Genomic DNA, 21,114 nt, shown 5'->3' with positions numbered 1-21,114 from the left:
TTGGAATCCAGGACATGGGAGAATAAAAACAGGTGGAGGATGAGAAAAATATCCATATTTCCCCCAAGGCTCTGTTATTTCTATGCAGGATGGCGTTGTAGAAATAACTCTGGTTTAGAACTCAGAAAATCTCAGTTCAAACCTCATCTGTTATGAGGGATTCTACTAATCTAAGGACAAGTGATTGACCTTCATCTGGCTTCCCTTAAGACCGTATTTTCTTCCTAACTTATACTTAAAATAATACATTTAAAAACATATGTGGAATCCTCTCCTGAAATGTTTTACAATGTCAATCTGCTTCTCAGTTGGAAAGCAGTTAACAGTCTAAATTATTTATAATCTGTTCTTCATTTGAGACTAAATCCCTTATATATTTTCTTATCAAATTGAGGATTCATTTAAATTCAACTTGTTAAACTGAGGCACAGAGACCAAGTAATTAAAATGATAGAATAATAAAGGCTAGTTGCTGACAGACAATTTGTGCTTGTTTGATTTCTTTTATTTTTCTTTTCTTTCCTTTTTGTTCTTTCTTTTTCTTTCATTCTCTCTCTTTTTTTCTTTCTTCTCTCTCTTTTATTCTCTCTTTTTTGGTACTTTTATTGATGCCCACCTTTCTTTCCTTTTTGGAGGGGATGGTGGTCTTCTTTTTGAAAAAAAAAGTTCAGATTTCCAAATGAAATCAACTTTATATAGATTCAGGGGAAGATTCTGGGAAGAAGGCAGAGTAGATAAACAAATTCCAAGCTCTCCAGATTTCCTCCACAAACATAGGCATATATAGACTGATGAAACACAACGAGGATTTGTGGCAAAACAGAGATTTTTCTGGTACAAACAAGATATGAAGAAAGATCTCAGGCCACGATTAACCAATGTGAAGTACAAACACTTCCAGACTAGCTCCACAGAAACACCAAGTGGGGAGCCTTGGGACTAGCTTGATTTGGCTGAAGCTTCACGAGGAACCACAGAAATTTTCAACACCCAAACTGCATGTAGAATGGGGGTGGTGGTGGGAAACCAGGAAAACCTCGTGAACCTTGGTTGGTTACGAACACTAGGCCCAGCTATGTTGCAGAAAAATAGCCCTGGGCAAGAAGGAACCAGCACACTGGCTGAGTGAGTGCAGAAGTGGGGCAGAGAAAATGCAGGCAATAGGCACTTTCAGGAGTGGGGAAGCTCTTGGTTTGGGGTTTCAGATCAGAAAAGAGAAATGAAGTAAAGCTAGATGCACCATTTTTTCACCTCACAATTAGAAATATTTCTATTAATACTTACTTTTAAAAAAATGAGCTAGCAAAGAAGAAAAAAATAACTATAGAAATTTAATATGGGAACAGGGACGATTGGGGTTCATCTTAAGAGGGAATTGAAGTTAAAAAAAAAAGCTGCTTCTTCTCCCCCAAATAATAATGTTAAATAGCTCTTTGCCCAGAAAGAATTTATAGAATTCAAAAAAATAATTTAAAAATCAAATGAGAGACATTGAGGAAAAACTTTTTTAAAAAACATCCAAGAAAAACAAGAAGATTATGAAAAAACTTACTAGAAAAGGAGATGCAGTTTTAAAGATGAAAATAACTCTTTAAAAATTAGAATTGGGCTAGGGGAAGCCCTTGAAACTATAAGAGACCGAGAAATAACAAAATGGAATACAAAGAATGAAAAAAATAGAACAGAATGTGAAATATCTTATAAGAAAACAACAGATCAAGAGAATAAATCAAGAAAACAAAAGAAAAGAATAATTGGACTACCTGAAAGCTGTGACCAAAAAAAGAACCTTGACGAAATAATCCAATAATATTGTCCCAGAGTAATAGAACTTGTGGGGAAAGTAGAGATAGAAAAAAATCCACTGATCATCACTTTAAAGAGATCCTTTGTGGGACACACATAGGAATATTATTGCCAAATTTCAAAACCCTTAGATCCAAAAGAAAAATTTGCAAGAAACAAAGGAAAAAACAATTCAAATATGTCAGAGCTACAATTAGAATTGTACAGCACTTATCAGCAGCCACAGTAAAAGAACATAGGTCCTGGAATCATATATATCAGTAATCAAAAGAACTAAACCTATGGCCTAAAATATCATATTCAGTAAAATTATCTGTAATGTTGAATGAAAAAAAAAGATGGAATTCAACAAACTTGCAGATTTTAGAACTTTCAACCAAACTCAAACAATAGAAAATTTAATCTATAACAATCTATTTAATCTATAACAATTTCAAAGGTCAATTTCAAGGAACTTAACATAGATAAATTATTTATGTTTTTTACATGCAAATGTATACCATATGTTTAAGATTGATATTAGTAATTGGGTAGCTCAAAAGAAAGATTGAGGTAGTTAAGATAGAAATAGTAATTATGTTATACAAATGAGATGCAGAAGAAGAATAGACCCAGAATCATTAGAGGAGAGAAAAGGACTCATAATTCTGAAAACCCATTCACACTGAGAATGTGTTAAATAGGCATCACTATATATATACCATAAAAGGTATAGCACTCTCCAAAATCTATAAAAATTAAGGGGGAGAGGGATGGACAGAGAAGGAAGCAAAGGGTGGGGGAAGAAGACAAGGTAATTCCTGGGTGGGGGAGATGTAAAGTAATACCAAGACAAGTGAAGAAACAGAATTAAGGCTAGTTAGCAGAGATAGGAAAGATATGTGTGTTTGGGGAGGGGAGGGTGCATGTGTATGTGTGTATATGTATATATCTATTGTGTATACATAAATATATCCTTACTTAACTATAGCCTGCTTGGGTGAGGTGGAGAGAATAAAAAAAGGATAAAGTAAAAAAAAAAAAGTGTACAGCAGAGAACAAAAGAATGGCCTAGAAGGAAGTAAAGAAAAAAAAATGAACATTCCTGCATATATTTTTTTCTATTATTACATATTCTTTCTTGAACTGATAATTTATTGTTATATATTTTGAATCCTCCCTGATGTTCTGTTGGGCACATGACAATGTTCTGTTTTGTCTTGTTTTATTTTGTTTTTCTTTTTAAAATTCCTTTAAAAAAATAAAACAAATTTCAAAAAAAAAAAAGAAAGAAAGAATAAAGAAAAAAGAAAAAGAAAAAATAAACAATAGATTCAGAAAATTGTCGTTAGGCTAGAGATTTGGCAGACCTATCAATCAACAAGAATTTTATTAAGCATCTCTAATACACCAGGTTATGTGCTGGGGACTTGGGATACAAAGTAGAGTGTGTTGTAATGCAAATTACACAAAGAAATCCCAGTTCCTGTGCTGGGGGAACATGTGGTCTACTAGAGAGATCAAAATACTTCCAATCAATTTCCAGTTCTAAAAGGAAATTTTTCAAAGAGCTATGTCAAAGTACAAAATTTTGCTTCATCCTTGTCCTTTTCTAGTTATTTCTGAATGAATCTGACTTTTGGCATTAAACTTATACAAGAATAAAAATATGTTTAAAAGCCCTGTTGTTGTTTTATATTTTAGACTTAAGAGGAAAAACATCTGTTTGCTTTGGACCACAGTAAGACTTCCATCAACGTGCATCATGTTGGGGAAGACTACCCTGTTTCTGGCTTTTCACATGGCTCTGCTAGGGACAGTCTTTGGTGGAAATGTTCTGATTTGGCCAATGGAAGGTAGTCACTGGCTTAATATCAAGATAATTTTAGGGAAACTGATAGAAAAACAGCACAATGTCACAGTACTGGTTGCTTCTGGAGCACTCTTCATCACACCTACTACTGATTCGTCTTTGAAATTTGAAGTATATAAAGTATCCTTTGAAAAGGAAAAAATAGAGGGTGTCATCAGGAATTTTGTTCTCACATGGCTGGAAAATAAGCCTTCTCCTGCAACTATCTGGCGTTTCTACTCAAAAATGACCACAGTCATTCATGAGTTCCACCAAGTATCTAGAGCAATTTGTGATGGTGTGCTTACCAATCAGAAGTTAATGGATAAACTCCAGAAGGGCAAATTTGATATTTTAGTCTCCGATCCAGTATTTCCCTGTGGTGACCTGATTGCGCTTAAGCTGGGAATCCCATTTATATATTCCTTGAGATTCTCTCCAGCCTCCACAGTGGAAAAACACTGTGGGAAAGTGCCATATCCTCCTTCCTATGTTCCTGCTGTCTTGTCAGAGCTCACCGACCAGATGTCTTTTAGTGACAGAATAAGAAACTACATCTCCTACCATTTACAGGACTACATGTTTAATACTCTTTGGTCCCCATGGGATTCCTACTATAGCAAAATTTTGGGTAAGTTGCACTTTCCATTTTCATATTTGTATCCTGATCATATTGTATCCTGATATTTGTGAGATTCTTTTGGATTTCTCCATTTGACTCTGTAATAAATCTGGTGTAAGTGAATTTGTGGAAGTGATATATGATCACAAGAAACCAGTCTGACTCTTACTAGACTACCTTGATTTCCTTCTTTGACAAGGTTGTTATACATGTAGATCAAGGGATTATTTTAGATAGACTTTGCCTAAACTTTAGCTAAGACTTTGACAAAGTCTCAAATTCTGTTCTTATGGTCAAGATGGAAATATGTCTGCTAGACACCTGTAAAGTACAAAATGTATTTGGAACTGGCTGAATGGTCAGATTCAAAGAGTAGTCATTAGTTATCTGTGGGCCATTTTCCAACAATCTTGGATGAAGATAGCTACTATACTTTTCAAATCTACATATCACACAAAGTTTGGCGGGATTTCTAATGTATTGGACAGCAGATTAAGTATTCTAAAAAATCTTAGTTAGAAGATGGGGTCAAATCTGATCCAATGGATGTAAGAGGAATAAATATAAAGTCTTATGACTGACTTCAATAGTCAACTCTGTTAATACAAATGCACCTAGTGGCAGTTTAAAAGATCCAAGGACACAAACTCATTGTAATTCAAGAATATGAGAGAGAAGCCTATGCAATATAAGATTTCTTGAACAAAAAGGATTTTGTATGGAATATGGGAAGTAATACCTCCACTATAACAATCAGAACATATCTGAGGAATTGTATTCAGTTACATGTGCCACAACTTAGGAAAGGAGTTAATGGGAGATGGATCTGTTGATTATTAAATTTTCAGTGTAAGCATTTACATCTCAGCATTTACAGCACTGACAAATGCTAGAAATTAGCATTTAGTTTGTTATTTGGTGATTGTCTAAAGAAATGATGGGGATAATGTATCTTATTGGGCATATACTAAGTGCTAATAATGGTCAGATTCTATTTTCTCCTTGGGACATTATGTATATCAAGGATATCAATATTGTGATGAAATGACAAAGTCACACACCCCAAGAAAAACTGGAAGTGTTGCCATTTTTGCAAAAGTGTGTGTCAAAGAATAAAATATAGTTAATAAAAATTTTTATCATAGATGGAAATTCTATCTCTTCATGTTTCTCATAAAAAAATCCCTTTGTAGAAGGCTCTGATAATGATATTAATTTTCATGACAAGATAATTTTTATTATATTTCACATTAACATTTAAATTGTGATTTTAAAATATTATTTGTAACATTGATGCTGTCTTCACATTTCAGGATTCCTTTTTTTTTTTTTTTAAATTCCAGATACTAAATAGCTTTTCCTCAACATTAAAATATCTTTCCAAAAATATACAAAATAAATCAAGATTATAATTTAAGATGAGATCAAATAGAATGCATTTCAGTTGTTGATATAAACTTTCATGTTAAAAATTTTAATATGAAACAATTTTAATATGAAAATGTCACAGGACTGGTTGCTTCTGGAGCACTCTTCATCACATTACTGATTTACCTCTGAGGTTTGAAGTATATAAAGTATCACTTGGAAAGGAAAAAATAGGTGTCATCAGGAATTTTGTTCTCACGTGGCTTGAAAATAAGTCCTCCCTAGCACCATCCGACATTTTCATATGAAAAATTATACAACATCTGAGTTTCAAGGTACAGCTTCCAACTTTGGGGAATTAACTCTTGGAGGCATGATTATCAGGGAACATAACCTTTCAAGGAAAACTTGAATAGAGAGCAAATATTTGGACAGTGAAGAGAAAAGAAATGTGGCCATTATCAGTTTAATTCAAGAAGAATTTATTAAGTAGCTAGCTTGTGCAGGATATATGGGATACAAAGATAGAAAGTTGATACTCTCTAGCACTTACATTCTTCAGAGAGGAAATAGGAAACACAGATAATAACAACAAGAGTAATAACAACTAGCATTTATATAGTCCTTTAGGTTTGCAAAATGTTTTCCAAATATCCAATCTTATAGGTAAGTAATATAAAATATATTCACAATAATGGATTTATAACTTATGGAATCAAAAAGAACCTCAGAGACAAGGGATAGAATGTTTAGTCAAGAGAAGAGCAGCTTTACTAGCTTCTATTAAAAGCGGAATGTGAGGGCAGCCTGGGATTGCTTCTATTCAGCACTGCTAGGACTGGCTTCTGGAGACAGCAGGAGTCCTTCAATCTCCCCCCCACTCAGCAGTATTCTGTCCTTTATAAAAAAGTTCCTGATGATTTAAGGTGAAAGTTTGTAAGGTGAAACTTCTTAAAGCTTTGTTTCTTTCCAGTGGAATTGGCCTTAGGGTCTACTGTTTATTGATTTATTGGATTCAGCGCACAGTCTAGAAGTGTCTTTACTTTATTAAGGCCAAATCTCAACCCCTGGAGACCCTATCCTTTCTGAGTTCCTCTTAAGTTGTCTTAGGAGGACAACTGCTTTATTCCTTTATTTTTGCTGTTCTATGTTCATATTGTGGCTATTTATCATTTGTATGTGGAGGAAATGTGGAGCATCTGGAAATTTCTGAGCCACTCTCCTATCATCTCAGAATGTCCCTCTGTTTGAGCTAAATTTAACGAGGATTTAAAAGCCAAATAAGAGAATTTGTATTTTTCTTGGGAACCAATGGAACCCCACTGAACATTCTTATGTAGGAGACTCATATGGTCAATTTATTGTTTAGGAATATGAATTTGACAGTTGGGTAGATAATGGATCAGGGAAGGATCAGGCTGGATAAAAGGAAACTAATTAGGTGGCTACATCAGTATTCCAGGCAAAAGGTGATGGAAGCCTGAATTAATTGGTAAAGAAAGAGAAGGGAATTTTAGGAAGATACAATCTAAACTATTTGGCAACTAATTAGAGGAGAGTGGAAGAATAAAAATTAAAGGATTGACTTGAAGAGTTGAAAGTAAGCTGTCATAGCAAAGACTGCTTTATCTTTATATCTCCAGCATGCCTGGAACAGTGCCCACTGCTTAATACAAAACATATTGATTACTCCCAGGTTGTGAATTTGGATGAGTGGAAGATTGGTATACTATGGATAGAAAAGGTAAATATAGAGTAGGTTGGCAGAGCTGAGGAATTCTGTTTGGGACTTGTCGAGTTTGAGATGCCTATGGGGCAGGCATTGTATTAATGCTTCTTATTTGACAGGAAAAGGCAATGTATCATTTGAGAAAATTTCTGAATTCTCTGACTCATTGTCCTTATGCTGAAAATCTGCTACCATCCCTATCAGACATTGTGGAGTGACCTCACAAACAAACAGTTAATCAAATCAAAAATTGAACAGTTTTACTTACAAGTTAAAGAAAGGAAATAGTACTCATACAAGAGTTCGTGGAAATGGACATCTGTCTTTAAAGACTTGATGGCTTCACTCACAGCCTTATACTAGTTCAGGTTCTCAGCTAATACTGCCTCTTGTGGTGTTTCCAAATATGTTTCAGAAGGGGGTTTCCTGAACTCTTATAAACTGGTATGAGTCATTCCTTTCTCTTTTTTCCTCTACATTTTCCTGACTATTCTGCATGAAAGACACCTCCCTCTATTTGCTGTTCTTACCTATGGCCAGCAGATGTCACAACTTGACCAGTTTTTAAATTTTTTTTTTTCCTAAGCAGGTCCTATAGCAGCCAGAAATTCTTTTCTTGTTTTTTAATTTAATTTAATTTTTGGTGTTGTTATTGTTTTGCTTTTGTTTTGTTTTTGTTCTTGATTTGTCTTGTTTTTATAGGAGTGGTGGGAGGTAGCGAGTTTTTGCATGATCAATTCAAATAGGTGCTGTTCAGAGACCTATATCTTGCTTAAATAAGATAGGTAAAACACATTACAAATCTTAAAACACTATATAAAGATTTTGTGGTTGTTGTGTACAATTCTCCATGATGTCATTTGGGGGTTTTTTGGCAAAAAAAAAAACAAACTGGCATAGTTTTCCAATTCTATCTTCAGTTCATTATTATTGCTATTATCCCTGTTGTTGTTTTCAGTATTAATGAGCTCCTGCCAACATCTAGTTTCCCACTTAGTATTAGCCACATCCTGGGACATTTAATCTAGCAGGCCTCCCATCCCCTCCTCAGCCTTCCAACACCAACTTGGATCTAAGGTTCAAAGTCTGAGCTTTTTTCCCCCTCAAATACTTAGAAGCAGGTATCTTGGGTAATTATTATTATTTTTTTTTTCCGGGCTCCATGTCTGTATAATCAATTTGATCTATCTATCTATTTATCTATCATCTATCTATCTATCTATCTATCTCTCTATCTTACTGAATCCATGAGCCCATGTGATATATACTAATTTATTGATAATGATTCATATTAACTTACATCATATACCTTTTCATAAATAATATTATGATTGAAAACACCCTGCAGTACCAGGATGAAATAACTCTCTAAAATTATCCGTCATTTCAGTTCTCTCTTTTTGCTTTTTTTGCTATGACCACTAAAGGTTAAAGAATGAATCCGCCTTTCACCTATGCACCTGTTAGAAACTCTATTCTTCAGATATTTCAGGAAAACAATTTATTCCATGAAATAATGATTCACTTCAGTAGAATGAAATCTTCAGTCTCTCAAAACACCCAGAAACATCCATAGCTTCATTTTCAGAAAGTGTTTTCCATGCCATTCTGTATTTAACACTCAGAAGTGAGAATTTACTGAACTATAATTCCCCAATAACATGTTTCAAGAAAAATGGGCAATATTGCCATTTTTTGAAAAAACATATGTTGAAGAATAAAAGAGTACGTAAAAACTTCTATTTCCACATGTTTCTTATGAAAAAAAGGACTCTTCATAGAAGGCCTAATAATGATATTAATTTGCATGAAATAGATAATTTTAAAGATAAAGATAACTATTTCTTACATTAAGGTTTAAATATCACTTGTGTTGTCAGTACAAATAAACCAGTAAGTATAATGTTAATACTATCTTCACATTTCAGGGTTTCTATTTTCTGAAAACTCTGATACAACAATTTTTCCTAATATTTTTCAAAAAAATTAAAAGAATAATTACTTTTTTTAATATGTAAGTATACATCAAAATTATAACTTAAGATGAAATTATGTGGAACTTATTTTTAATATTTGATATAAACCTATAAGACTCTTTCCCTATAAAATTGCTTTATTCTTTTTTTTTTTTGCTCTATTGCTTAACAATAATCATGGTTAGCATTAAATAAGCATCTACTTTCTTCCAGGCACTGTTCCATGTATTATATAAATATCATATAATTTGATCCTAAGACAGAGAAATATTGTTATTACCCCCATTTTGTAATTGGAGAAACTAAGTAAACAGGGTTTTTGTTGTTGTTGTTGTTTTGTTTTTTACATAACTTACACAGTGTCACATGGCTAGTAAGTTTCTGAGACTAGATTTAACTCAGGTGTTTCTAACTCCAGGCTTACTGCTCTATCAACTGCATCATCTGACCATCATCTAGTTGTGTTATATGTGGTAAAGAAGCAGGCTATCCTGACAATGATACCGGCTGTAAGGAGGCAAATCTGTTCTGCCCTAATTATGCCAATTGTTAGATAACATACACTCCAAGAAAATACTAAGATACCAAAGAAAGACTCACATTAGCTTGATTGTTAATAGGGTTTATTAGGGCTGGTTAGGCTATTTGGGGGAGTTTATTCACAAGAGGTCAATCATCCTAAGTGGCAGCAGGATCTAACATCATGGATCCCCTCACCAATTTCAAGCCAAGTCAGGTAATATATAAAAATAAAAGAAAGAAGACATAGTATCAGGATGACCTAAGGTCCCAAATTCATCTTCCCATGGGATACTTAAAGCTTCTTTTATTATTTACAGTTCCTTAGAGTAATTAATATTTTTCTATGGAGTCACAGGTCATCTTCCTACTTTGGCTTACATTGTACATATGTGTTTACAGCAATTTAAATGCAAACAAACATGAAAAATCTAAAATTAAAATCTTCCAGTCTGTCTTAAACTATTGAGTCTTTCACATAATATTATGTAATAGAAGAAACCATCTTAGACAATATAATAACTTGGTTCCCCTGTGCATTTTGATTTGGACAATATGTCCTTTCTTTAGACAGAAAAATTTTAAAATTTGCTTTGTTTTGGTTATTGTCTAACATTATTGATTACATTAAAAACAAATTTGAAAAAATAGTGACTTAATTTTTAAATTATTAATAATTTTGATAAAGCAACTATAATTTTCAAGCAGTCAATGTGGAACATTTTACAGTTCTAAGAAGTAAATGCCAGTAAGTGATATGATTATCCTCATTTTTTTTGTTATAAGGAAAAAAGAAAGCAGATATATAACTATACTATTCATGATCAATTTGCTTTGAAAAAAAAGTCATGGGTAAATTCAGAATTTTCTTGGATTCTTGATACTCTATCATTCTTCTCCCCCCATCCCTTGTCATATTATTTATTCTTTTGACTATTTTCCTTTAATGTCTTCTTCAATATCTTATCTTTTTTTATTTATATTAACAAATAATGATTGCGAAACTAAACCAGAGCAATTAAACACCACCAATCAATCAATATTTATTTAACACCAATCTTTATAAAGTTAGCTTCAAGAACACGGTGGTAAGTAACCATTATCTTTTGACTGTTTGAAAGAACAGGAAAAATTCATACTAGGCATTATTGTTCTTGGAAGTAATTCAGTCATATGTAAAAGGTAGGTAGATATGGCAACAGGAGGGCAAAGGAAAGTGCAGATTTACATGCAGTCACACACACATGCAGGAATAGGTTGACTCATATTATGGAATTCCACGGAGCTTTCAACCTTGCACAAATTCAGGAGAAGGTCCTGGGAAGAGGAATCATAGAAGATCCATAAAATAAGGTTCAGGGACAAAATTTGACATGATAAACAATTTTGCACTATCAAGGAATTTCAGTATCGTGGGGCAAAACCCTGATCACTCCAAGTTAGAAACAAATTAAGAATATGCTTAAGCTATGGACTCAGTGAGAGGTGTTCAATTGAACACCTAATTTTAAAACAAAGAATGCTATTCTCTATTAACTTGCAATCATCATCCCCACCTTTCCATCTACTCTGCATATATATTACATATATATTTAATTATTTTATATGTTATTTCCTCCATTTAAATGTACACTGCTGCTTCTTTTTTTTGTGTTATGAGTATATTCATTCATACAGTGTTTTCTGCTATTGCAGAAAGCCAAGAACATAATAGGTACTTAATAAATGATTATTGACTAACCTTTTTTGCTCTTCTACCAGCAGAGTTGAACATTCTCTAATAAAAAATTAAAAAGTCAAGCAAAAATCGATATAGTGACTACATCTAATAATGTACACAATATTTTCCCCTATGATACTCTAATTTATTGATGTTATCCCTTATTCTTGCTCTATGACATTTTCCAACCATATTCCAGAATATCTTTTTTTTCTTTACTTCTTGTTTATTGGTTATTACTGGTAACACAAACAATTCAGACTGCTTATCTTTATCTTATTCATATTTTTGATTCTTCGGGGATTGTATTGTTTTATAATTTGTAGCTTTAAACTACAGTGGGAAGTTATTAGCAAGGCTTTGTTGGAACCAGCACTGATTGACTTGTAATAGACTGTTAAATTTTCAGGTGACGTTTAAATCTCATAAATGGCAGTCACTACAAATCAAGGTTTGGTTTATTGAATTTTTTGTTTTGTTTTGGTTTTGGACTATCTTGTCTTAAGAATGTGTTAATAATGCAGATTTATATTTTATGACACCTACAATGTGACAGACACTTTTCAAATATTATCTCAGTTGATTCTCACATTGGGAGGTAGATACATTTGGGGAAACTGCTGAAAATAGGTTAAGAGAGCTCCTCTATAGCTGATAAGTTTTGGAAGTTATATTTGAACTCAGATCTTCTTTATTTCAGGCCCAGAGCACTAACTGTGTCAACTGTATCATTGTTCTATCTAGCTGCCTTATTAAATTTAAAAAGTATGCATGCCAAAAAATTGGTTTTCCTGGAGATCCTGGTTGTTGAACATCTACCAACCTACCTCTATATTGCTTTGTCAACATTAAGTTCAGCAAGAGTGCAATAAAAGGCTCAGGAAAAATCTTAATTAGACTGGTGACTGTAGGTCAATAATAATGATTATAACTGACATTTATATAGCAATTTAAAGTTTACAAAGTGTTTCACAGTCATTATCTTATTTTAGCCTATTATACTCCTAGTTATTGGTGTGAATAAAGTTGAATTTTCCAAGATGGCCTGGTATAGGACTTTCTGAAGAGAATGGTAATTATGACCAAAAATACAGCTACTATTATGATACATTGTTTTATACATATATGTTGTACATAATTTATATTCAAAATGGAAGGCATGACTTCCTGAAGTCTGTAGCTCAGCTCTACAAGGTCATGACTTCAGCCTCAAGGAATGTGTTATCAATTAGAGGGTGGGAATTTGTGGCAATTTGATTTTTCCCACAGTAACCAACCATGAAGCTTTTCTCATCTAGCCACATCTACCCTTCATTCATTATACCCTAACCCAACCCTACCTTCAACCCCTTACAGTGTTATGCAAATTCCCAACTTTTCCTCTTCTAAATAGGGCATTAATTTTTCAGGATAGTTTTTTTTTAATAACTTTTTATTGACAGTACATTTGTCTGGGTAATTTTTTACAACATTATCCCTTACACTCATTTCTGTTCTGACTTTTCCCTTCCCTCCCTTCACCCCCTCCCCTAGATGGCAAGCAGTCTTACACATGTTAAATATGTTATAGTATATCTGAGACACAATATATGTGTGCAGAACCGAACAGTTCTCTTGTTGCACAGGAAGAATTGGATTCAGAAGGTAAAAATAACCTGAGAAGAAAAACAAAAATGCACAAAGTTCAAACTCATTTCCCAGTGTTCCTTCTCTGAGTGTAGCTGATTCTGTCCATCATTGATCAATTGGAACTGAATTAGATCTTCTCTTTGTTGAAGATATCCATTTCCATCAGAATACATTCTCATAAAGTATCGTTGTCGAAGTGTATAATGATCTCCTGGTTCTGCTCATTTCACTCAGCATCAGTTCATGTAAGTCTCTCCAAGCCTCTCTGTATTCATTCTGCTGGTCATTTCTTACAGAACAATAATATTCCGTAACATTCATATACCACAATTTACCCAGCCATTCTCCAATTGATGGGCATCCATTCATTTTCCAGTTTCTAGCCACTACAAACAGGGCTGCTACAAACATTTTGGCACATACAGGTCCCTTTCCCTTCTTTAGTATCTCTTTGGGATATAAGCCCAGTAGTAGCACTGCTGGACCAAAGGTTATGCACAATTTGATAACTTTGGAGGCATAATTCCAGATTGCTCTCCAGAGTGGTTGGATTTGTTCACAACTCCACCAACAATGCATCAGTGTCCCAGTTTTCCAGCATCCCCTCCAACATTCATCATTATTTTTTTCCTGTCATTTTAGCCAATCTGATAGGTGTGGAGTGGTATCTCAGAGTTGTCTTAATTTGCATTTCTCTGATCAATAGTGATTTGGAACTTTCTTTCATATGAGTGGTAATAGTTTCAATTTCATCATCTGAAAATTGTCTGTTCGTATCCTTTGATTATTTATCAAGTTGGAGAATGGCTTGATTTCTTATAAATTAGAGTCAATTCTCTATATATTTTGGAAATGAGGCCTTTATCAGAACCTTTAACTGTAAAAATGTTTTCCCAGTTTGATGCTTCCCTTCTAATCTTGTTTGCATTAGATTTGCTTGTACAAAGGCTTTTTAATTTGATGTAATAAAAATTTCCTATTTTGTAATCAATAATGATCTCTAGTTCTTCTTGGGTCACAAATTCCTTCCTCCTCCACAAGTCTGAGAGGTAAACTATCCTATGTTCCTCTAATTTATTTATGATCTTGTTCTTTATGCCTAAATCATGGACCCATTTTGATCTTATCTTGGTATACGGTGTTAAGTGTGGGTCCATGCCTAATTTCTGCCATACTGATTTCCAGTTTTCCCAGCACTTTTTGTCAAATAATGAATTCTTATCCCAAAAGTTGGGGTCTTTGGGTTTGTCAAACACTAGATTGCTATAGTTATTGACTGTTTTGTCCTGTGAACCTAACCTATTCCACTGATGTACTAATCTATTAGCCAATACCAAATGGTTTTGGTGACTGCTGCTTTATAATGTAGTTTTAGATCAGGCACAGCTAGGCCATCTTCATTTGATTTTTTTTCATTAATTCCCTTGAAATTCTCAACATTTTATTCTTCCATATGAATTTTAATGTTTTTTTCTAAGTCATTAAAAAGTTTTTTGGGAGTCTGATTGGTATAGCACTAAATAAATAGATTAGTTTAGATGAGTATTGTCATCTTTATTATATTCGCTCGGCCTATCCAAGAGCACTTAATATTTTTCCAATTGGTTAGATCTGACTTTATTTGTGTGGAAAGTTTTTTGTAATTTTGCTCACATAATTCCTGATTTTCCTTTGATAGATAGATTCCCAAATATTTTATGCTATTGACAGTTCTTTTGAATGGAATTTCTCTTTGTATCTCTTGCTGTTGAATTTTGTTGGTGATGTATAAAAATGCTGAGGATTTATATGCATTTATTTTGTATCCTGCAACTTTGCTAAAGTTGTGAATTATTTCTAATAGTTTTTTAGTAGAATCTCTGGGGTTCTCTAAGTATACCATCATATCATCTGCAAAGAGTGATAATTTGGTTTCCTCATTACCTACTCTAATTCCTTTAATCTCTTTCTGGACTCTTATTACCAAGGCTAGCATTTCTAATACAATATTGAATAATAATGGTGATAGTGGGCATTTCAGGATAGTTATAATCCAGCTCCAACCTGGGCATCCACAACTGGAAATGGACAGATGCCATTGAGAAAATAAATCTTTCCAACAACATCCCTCTTCCTTCCTGTCCCAACTCAGTGGTCACTGAGAAAAACAAGGTTTTAATAAGGGTGCATGATCAAAAAAAAAAAAAAAAGATTTACTCTCAATTTTCTGCCTTTGTATTTGGTTATAACAAGTTTCTTTTCTGACAATTATATTATATAATGCAGATAATGGTGTCATCCCTAGTTTGTTGAATAGAGTTTATGGGATATAATACTGTATGGAATAGAGAGAGATAAGGTGAAGAACTTACAGGAATATGGGAATTCTTTTTCTGTATTTTATTTTCATTATTTCTGTGTTTCCCCTATGACCTGTACAATATGTATAGGCTCATATCTACTTGAGCCTTGGCCAGCTAGAAACATATTTACTTAACCTGAGCTGATGACATTTCTTGGTATTTGGCATTTATCGATATTTAGTCTATTAGCTGGACCACTGTCTGCTTGATTAAGCCTGAAGGACTGACTTTCTCTTTCCTAGAAATTTCAGGAAAACAGAAACCTTCTATTCCAATCTCTCCAAATAGTAACAACCAATTAGATGCCTTCCCCTCCCTGCCACCACACCTTCTCAGTGCTCTCTTACTTGTGATATAATTTTTTTCCCCAAAGATTTTCCACATATTCTTTTTTTTTAATTTATTTTTTAATTTAATTTAATTTTATAATAACTTTATATTGACAGAATCCATGCCAGGGTAATTTTTTTTTTACAACATTATCCCTGCACTCACTTCTGTTCCGATTTTTCCCCTCCCTCCCTCCACCCCCTCCCCTAGATGGCAAGCAGTCTTATATATGTTAGATATGTTGCAGTATATCCTAGATACAATATATGTTTGCAGAACCTAACAGTTCTCTTGTTGCACAGGGAGAATTGGATTCAGAAGGTAAAAATAACCGGGAAGAAAAACAAAAATGCAAATAGTTCACACTCATTTCCCCGTGTTCTTTCTTTGGAAGTAGCTGCTTCTGTCCATCATTTGTGATATAATTTTTTGTATAAAAGCTATATATCTTTACTACTTCTTTAGCTCTCCTACCACACGAGCTTTCTCTTTCTTATCTCGCGATGGGATGGCTCATCCTCTGGAGGTTTTCAATAAACAATTTTTCTGCCTTCTACTGAGTGATCTCTGAGTAGTCATTTTAGGTAAGAGTCTTCTACATCCCTCATAATACCTTTTAGAAATCCTCCTTATGTAATTAAGATTTAATTATTTCTCTCTCTGTCTATCTCTTCTTTTTCTTCCTTCTCTCTGTCTCTGTCTCTCTGAGTCTGTCTCTCTGTATATGTGTGTCTCTCTCCCTGTCTTTCTCTCTCTCGCGCACACACACTTTCAATGTTGTTATTGAGTCATTTCAGTTGTGACTGATTCTCTATGACCCCATTTTTGGGATTTTCTTGGCAAAGACCCTGAAATGGTTTGTCATTTTCTTCTACAGCTTGTTTTATAAATGAAGAACTTTTTTTTTAATAAGTGAATTTTATAAGTGAGGCAAACAGGGTCAAGCGATTTCCCAGAATCACATAGCTACTAAGCATCTGAGTTCACATTTAACTTAGTTCTTCCTGACTCCAGGACTGATGTTATCCACTATGTCCCCAAATCAGAGTGTGTGTGTGTGTGTGTGTGTGTGTGTGTGTGTGTGTGTGTGTGTGTGTGTGAGAGAGAGAGAGAGAGAGACAGAGACAGAGAGAGAGAGAGAGACAGAGAGACAGAGAGAGAGACAGAGAGAGAGACAGAGACAGACAGAGAGAGAGAGACAGACAGAGAGAGAGAGAGACAGAGAGAGAGAGACAGAGAGAGATAGAGAGAGAGAGAGACAGAGAGAGAGACAGAGAGAGAGAGAGAGAGAGAGAGAGAGAGAGAGAGAGAGAGAGAAAGAAAGAAAGAAAGAAAGAAAGAAAGAAAGAAAGAAAGAAAGAAAGAAAGAAAGAAAGAAAGAAAGAAAGAAAGAAAAAGACTGTTCTTTTTGATAGTTTGGTAATATCCCTAAATAGGGAATAGTTATTTAAAGTCAGCCCTCAATATTCACACATTTAACTTTTCCAACTTCAAACATTCATATGATATTTGCTATCCATGAGATCTTGAACAAATTTCCTCATTTGAAAAATGAGATGACATTAGATGGACTTATATGATCTCTAAGTTTTCTTGTTGCCTTCAATTCTCTGATCCTAAATGGTACATCATTAATTTTTTTTTCAATTAACAGGTATTTCTTTTCTCCCCACTCCCCTTTTAAAAAAGAAGAAAAAAACAAAACAAAACCCTTTTAACAGATATACAGGATCATAGAAAACAAATTCTTACATTGGTTATAGCCAAAAAATATGCCTCCTTCTTCATATTAAGTTCCTCATCTCTCTGTCAGAAGATATAGTTCTCAGAATCATGTTTGGTCAATATATTGATAAGAGTTTCTAAGTTGTTCAAATCTATACTTTTTATAATGTTATTGTTATAAAGTGTACTCTTTGTTTTGCTCACTTCACTTTGTATCAGTTTCTGTGAAGCCATCCCATTCTTTATTTCTTGTGGCATTGTAGTATTCCACTAAAATAATATACTATATTTTGTACAACCATTGTTCATTTGATGGCATCAGTACTGTCACCACAAAAAGTGAAAAGTTTTATACATATGGGCATTTTTTTCCTTTCTTTAATCTCTTTGGGTATAGAATTCTTGGAATGATATCTTGGATATGGTAAATATAGATCAAAGATTATGCACATTTTAGTATCTTTGGGGACATAGTAACTTTTGGGACATAGTAATTTTTTGGGACATCATAACTTTTTGGGACATCATAACTTTTTGGGACATAGTAACCTTTGGGACAGTAACTTTTGGGACATAGTAACTTTTTGGGAGAATAACTTTTGAGACATAGAAACTTTTTGGGACATAGTAACCTTTGGGATAGTAACTTTGGGGACATAGTAACTTTTTGGGAGAGTAACTTTTGAGACATAGTAACTTTTTGGGACAGTAATTTTTTGGACATAGTAACTTTTGGGGACATAGTAACTTTTGAGACATAGTAACTTTTGCAACATAGTAACTTTTGAGACAAGTTTTGCTTTCCAGAAAGACTGAGCCTAAGTAGTGTTCAAAGAAATCGGAATTGTGGCAAATAGGCAGGTGGAGAAGAAGGAAAAAGGATCTATTATTACCATCCATTCAAAACAAATTGTTGCACTACTCAGGGCAGGCAGACCGTGCAATTTAAGTGTAGGGGCCCAGAGATCCATGTGCAAGCGCAGAGTCTGCGCAGATAACTTCAGCTGATGTCAAGCAAGGGTTGTAAGCTCAGGCTACTGATGCTGCTCGTACATCGCGAGCTCCATCTTCTCTTTCGCGTTCAGTGGCCCTCTGCAAGTGTAGAGGCGAAATGGAGAGCTCTGGAGTCAGCTTGCTGCTTAAAAGGGAGCTGCAGTGGGGAAAAGCTTCTTCACCGTCATGCTCAACTACCAGGAAGCTGAGGCCGTCAACACTCACCTGATCATGCAGGTATAGGGTTCACTACCTTGGCCGATTACTCCGGCCCTCAGAAATGGGGAAAGATATGAAAATAGAAGAAAAGATTTTTTTTTTTTTTTTGCAATTTATAGAGGAGGAAAACTAAGGCTAAGTGCTTGTATATTAGAGGTTGTGAACTTGCCAGTGGCTTTGTAAGAAGGTGGTTCAGAGCAGCACAATCTTTTTTCATAAGAGAAAAGAAAAATATGTAAGGAAGGTAAAATGGTAGAAAGTGAATACTTAATTTCATTTTTTTTCTTTTAATGGTTATTTGATGCTCATTAAAGAAAAAAAATAAACATACTTCAAGTGGGAAAAGAAATAAAGGGAATGTAGTTCTCAATTTCAAATGTATTTGAATTGAATTTGAATTGAAAAGTGTGTTTAATAACAAACTTAGCAAATAAAATCAAAGTGTCAAAGGAACAAAAGCCCAAATAAACTATACCATAAACTTTAAATCATTTCTATTCTGATAAAAATGTCTGTGTATTAAAACTTTGACATAATAGCACATTTGACAAGTTTAAAAATCTATTAGGCAAAGTCAAAATTAAGAAATCTATTAATTAGAAGAGTGTGATATTTCTAATCTTTAAAACTTCTTATTTTTTAATTTTTATTTTAAATTAATTTATTTTTAAAATTTTTAATAGTATTTTTCCAATTACATGTAAAGATAGTATACAACTTTTGTTTTTGTAAGATTTTAAATTCCAATCTTTTCTCTCTGTTACTTTCCCCCTTCCCAAAACAGCAAGCAATCTGATATGTTAGATATGTACAATCATTTTAAACGTATTTCCATATTAGTCAGAAAAATCAGAATAAAAGGGGAAACTCATGAGAGAAAAAAAGCAAGCAAAAATAGCAAAAAACAAACAAAAAAGGTGAAAATTGTGTGCTTCTAATCCACATTCAATATCCATAGTTCTCTCTATGGATGTGGAAGGCATTTTCTATCCCAAGTTTATTGGAATTGTCTTGCAACCCTCAATTGCTGAGAAGAACTAAATCTATCATATTGATCACTGTGATTTTTTTAATGGGTAAAAAGCAGACACAAAGGTGAATTTTTACTAATGATTTTTGTGAAGAAAAAAGGCTAGTTGTGAGCACTATCATGCTTTTTCTTTTGCTTTCCCCTATTTTATCAAACTTTGATTTTGCTCATTTCTTTCTACTGATTTCCTATTTTTGATTCTTACTAATTCTGTGACCTTGGGAAAGTCCATTAATCTGTACAGAAAATTCAGTTTTCTTATTAGTAAAATGAAGAGATTTTACTGGATAGCTTGTGAGGATCTTTCTAGATTTGGCTCTATAATTCTATGATCTTATTATCCTATGTTTGTTGGGAAAACCAGGATATAATAATTAAGTAGAGTGTGTTGATCAGTAGTTGTTTTGTGAAAGCCTAGTATTTGCAAAATGGGTTCTAGATAATTACAGGACACCATCCTTTCAGAACATGGCACAGATGATAATTTCTCTAGAGGATAGATTTTCATGATTTCCTGTGGTTGAAGAAATTTGATAGTGACCAATATTCCAGTTGTTATCTAATGGTTTTCTAAATTGACTTGACTAGTCCTTAATAGACAAAGACATCTGTGAAACACTGTCTGGTTGCATTTAGTTGGCAAAATCTAAAAGAACTCAGAGGTGGCTATATTCCCAGTGTGATATCAGAGTAAGATTTTAAAGGACTAATATCTAATACCAATAACTGGATTCCTGTGTTGCTTTGCCATGCTTCCAAATCAGTTATGTTCTGGACACCATTCTTTGAGAGGACAGCTCCTCTCAATGGATACAAAACAGGTTTTAAAAGATAGATTGGGGAGCAAAAGAGTTTCTGCTCTAAAGGATCTCACATTTTAATGTAGGAGACAATAGGAGGTTTCAGCTATAAATCAGATAGAAAGATCCCATGGTCCATAGGATACAGCAACAAAGCAGATGTTAATGCCTTAAGGTCGTTTGCACTGAAAAAATCCCATTCATTTGTGAGGTCAAAACATTTGTAGTTGCCAAAGACTTTGATGAGAAACTCTTTCTTTTTTGGGTCATCAGTAGCTGTGACTGCAGCATCAGCAGGATCATTGGCCAAGCTGTATCTAATTGTGCCGGCTGCACAGAGGTTGCTTTACAAGATGATGACTATGAACTGGATCTGGTTCAAAGCTTTGTACATACTAGTTTTAGCTTCATTGAATTTCTGAACTCAAATATTACTTAGTACTGGTTGGTTCATCAAAAAGTTGTTTCCCATATG

The 21,114-nt window shown here is 33.9% G+C and overlaps 1 protein-coding gene across 1 annotated transcript in view; it reads left to right on the top strand.

Moving 5' to 3' along the window:
* Positions 1 to 3,550: 3,550 nt before the first annotated feature.
* Positions 3,551 to 21,114, top strand: part of LOC127541389 (uncharacterized) — a 38,922-nt gene continuing 21,358 nt past the window's right edge. Inside the window, exon 1 of the mRNA XM_051966672.1 lies at positions 3,551 to 4,268. Within this exon, the coding sequence (XP_051822632.1) occupies positions 3,551 to 4,268 (718 nt within the window). The remainder of the gene's footprint in view (positions 4,269 to 21,114) is intronic.

Source organism: Antechinus flavipes, chromosome 6 (assembly GCF_016432865.1).
Source record: "Antechinus flavipes isolate AdamAnt ecotype Samford, QLD, Australia chromosome 6, AdamAnt_v2, whole genome shotgun sequence".
NCBI classification, from domain to species: domain Eukaryota; kingdom Metazoa; phylum Chordata; class Mammalia; order Dasyuromorphia; family Dasyuridae; genus Antechinus; species Antechinus flavipes.
This window is presented reverse-complemented; position numbering and strand designations above follow the sequence as displayed.